At 39.1% G+C, this 3,310-nt stretch overlaps 1 protein-coding gene across 1 annotated transcript in view; it reads right to left on the bottom strand.

Annotated features, from left to right (window-relative positions):
• Positions 1-3,310, bottom strand: part of kita (KIT proto-oncogene, receptor tyrosine kinase a) — a gene marked incomplete at its 3' end in the record, with an annotated part of 67,667 nt that overhangs the window by 53,819 nt on the left and 10,538 nt on the right. Inside the window, 1 exon segment of the mRNA XM_014017753.1 lies at positions 2,882-3,145. Within this exon segment, the coding sequence (XP_013873207.1) occupies positions 2,882-3,145 (264 nt within the window).

Here is a 3,310-nt window from a genome sequence, read left to right as displayed (position 1 = left end):
TGCAACTGTCCCTGGACCTGGGGTCAGTTGCAACATCTGACTTTTCATTTTCAAATACAAACAGTGAAGAATGTACATGTTTTAATCATCTATAAATGGTTTTGACTATTAACAGACAGATGTAAGTTTATTGTATTAAAATTTGGTTTGTCTAATTCAAGCCATCTCTGAGTAACAGAGTCAAATGTAAAAAGTGTTGCAACTTTCCCCGGTCTCCCATACACTTGGAAGAGGAAGCAGGGCCTAGCAGCAGCTTAGGAAGACACTCATCAGTGGGACACCAATAAGATGGGATTCCCGTCAACAAATGGTGAAGCAGGAGCAACAAAGGGCCATCACAAAGGTCCTCTCYTAGGACAAGAAGACCAGGCCACTGGTTCAAACCTGGCATGGTTTTGACACTTTAGAGTCAACTGATGCAGCTCTCAGCCCACTCCTCGAATTCACTGATGCCTCGTCCGGTGAGTCCTACATCAGTGAGCCATTCATAAAACCAGTAGGCATCTCTTTAACACCTCTACTTTTAAGCAAACAGAGGATGACACAGAACTCACCCGGACAATAAAAACAGCAAAAAGAATGACAACCCAGCCATAACTGACCCAGCCTGACACAGCATAGCATGGCCCAAGATGTAAGCTTAGATACACACAGGAGAAGAAGAGAGACTACATCAAAGACTGGACCATTTTGGAAATGCTAAAAGGGGAAGAAGTTGCTGAGGTGAAGTCCAGTGAAGAAGCCATAGAAAAAGACTCTACAGCTGTGCCTCCAGTCAAGAAAGCAAAAAGGACTCTGGCAAGATATTTTTTCCCAAACAGGCCCACTACCAACACAGTCAGTGCACAGCAGGCAGCTGAGATGGAGGTCAGCAACTACCCTCTGGCTCCAGATGCTGACGATACAAATCATCTGGATTGATGGAAAGTCTATCAAAACAATTTCCCTAGAGTATGTCAGCTGGCAAAAAAATTACCTGCGCAAGCTCCCCGTCTGAGAGGATATTTAACGCAGGTGGCAACAGTAGCTGTGTTTCCACTGGAAAGTCACGCGTGAATATGTTTGTTCTCGTGATATCATTACAAACATGGCGGCGATGGATGTAAACACATAGCATGTTGCTGCCATTCAACCAACGAGCCCCTTATACTTGGGAGCGGCTACGTATGCTGTGTTTTTGGGAAATTGTAGTCGGCGAGTTTACTACTTTCTTTTACAACTTCGGTGATTTTACTATTACTTCTACTTCCTGTTTTCTTCTTCATCATCTTTTTCACCAGTAGAAACAGCTGGTTGTTGATCACATGACTCCTGTGATGTGAAAAAAGTGTTTCCATTGCAGTTTTGCGAAACACACCAATTTCGATACGGCCGAAAAACCACCTCATCCTAGTGCAAAAACATTTTGTCGAAAAAAGGAAGTTTTTTTTAATTGACGTGTTTCCATTGAGCAAATTTGTTTTCGAAATTCTAATTTGCACATTTTCATGGTCAATGGAAACTCAGTTATTGTCACATGTAAAAGAGCTGCATTGAAGGCAGGTAATGTAGACCATTTAGTATTTCTTGCTAAAAACCTGACCAAAAAATTGTCATAAGATGTCATCAACCCTCAAACAATGGCATTGAACCAATAACGTTTGTTGCTCTTTTTACTGTTTTCTTCAAGCACTACTGGATACAGTAGATGGATGGATGGATGGATGGATGGATGGATGGATGGATGGATGGATGGATGGATGGACTTTCCTTGGACTACATTCAACATGGCTTAATAGAGAAGGAAATTTAATAGAATTTAAATCTTACAGGTAACATTGTATGATGTTCAATAATGAGTCAGGTCTGCTTCCATATAGTTCACATTATAAATTACATTACAGATATCTTTTCTGGTAATGCTGTACAAACGTTTAATGTATTCCAGAGTAATCTGATGCCAATGTTTCCACAATTGATATTATGTTCAGTGGAACAATAGCTTCAGGGAATTTTCAAGTCAGATGCTTCATGGTTGTCATGAGTTGCTCAGTTTGTTTGTTTCTTTGAAATTTCTGTTTACACTGCACTTTGTTGCATTTGAAACTGATTATATATGGATCTTTCTGTAGCCAACCTAAAATATATAAATATACAGTTTAAATATATATAAATTGCAGTTAAACTATACCAATATAAGAAGCTGTTGCAACTTCACATTTAAATAGCTAAATCAGATTTGCTTTCCTGGAACATTTAGAACCTTAACTTGCTGTTTTTCTTCCAATTAGAATGTGTTGCCAAATTAGGTAAGATGGAAATTGTGAAGATTGAAGATGTAACTCAGCTAATTATATAATCACACAAGTTATCTTTTCTAAATTTGCAAAAGTTGCATCCAGTAAAAATCAGTTGATCTGAGTTGAATGTGTTTGTGTTGTTCAGCATTTGTTCTGTCAGAAATATCTACTTCTGAGGGAAGAAACTAAACAGCTCAAAACCATCAAGATGAAAATTTACTTTGAAGAACCTTTATAGTCAAGTAATAAAGATGGTTTTATATAATATATGTGAGTTATAAAAAGTTCTTTTTGTTGTTGTTTTAAAGACAGATGCAGAATTGCTGAGGGGATGATCAGCACATGATTTTGAGTCTGTAAATAAGGCAGAGAGCCAAAGTTACACAGAGGAGGATCTACAGTAAAACTCATCAAACACTCAATAATTAGCTCGGGTATCTCTCAGACCTGCTCAAATGCAAAAGGAACACATACCTTCTTCTGCAAACAGACTCATTCCCAGCAAAGAGAAATCAGCTTTTCTCTGCAGCTTCATTCCACTTTCTCTTAATTTGACTTCTTCTCAGACACAAACATGACAAATTTAAAATGCATTTCGCTACCTTTCACGTAGACATAGATGGAGGCCTGCTCCTTGGAGATCACGTCCTGACAAATAAAGCGACCCATAAGATGAGGCTGAGCCTTGGGGAAACGTAGCGTCCACATGCCATCGATCTGTTTTGCAGACAGCAGCTTGGTCCGATTCTCTCTCCTCCACTGTCCCAAGCTGTCACTCTGGCAGCGCAGGTCAAAGGGCTGGTTGAGCGGGACAACCAGGTAGGGACTGTCTGGGATGATACGAGGCTTTGTGTTTCCGACACAGGCTGAAACATAAAAAGGATTTGATTTGTCAATAAATCAAATGACAGGTTGTTCCTCATTTAAAACCAAAACATGTGTATTTATGTATGTGTATGTGTATTTATACAAATTTATATATGTATATGGGTATGGTTTTCAGCAAGGCTATAGTCATTATAATTATATAG

This window comes from Austrofundulus limnaeus, unplaced genomic scaffold (assembly GCF_001266775.1).
Source record: "Austrofundulus limnaeus strain Quisiro unplaced genomic scaffold, Austrofundulus_limnaeus-1.0 Scaffold176, whole genome shotgun sequence".
Taxonomy (NCBI): domain Eukaryota; kingdom Metazoa; phylum Chordata; class Actinopteri; order Cyprinodontiformes; family Rivulidae; genus Austrofundulus; species Austrofundulus limnaeus.
Note: the sequence above shows the minus strand (reverse complement) of the source record. Positions and strands in the feature narration are given on the sequence as shown.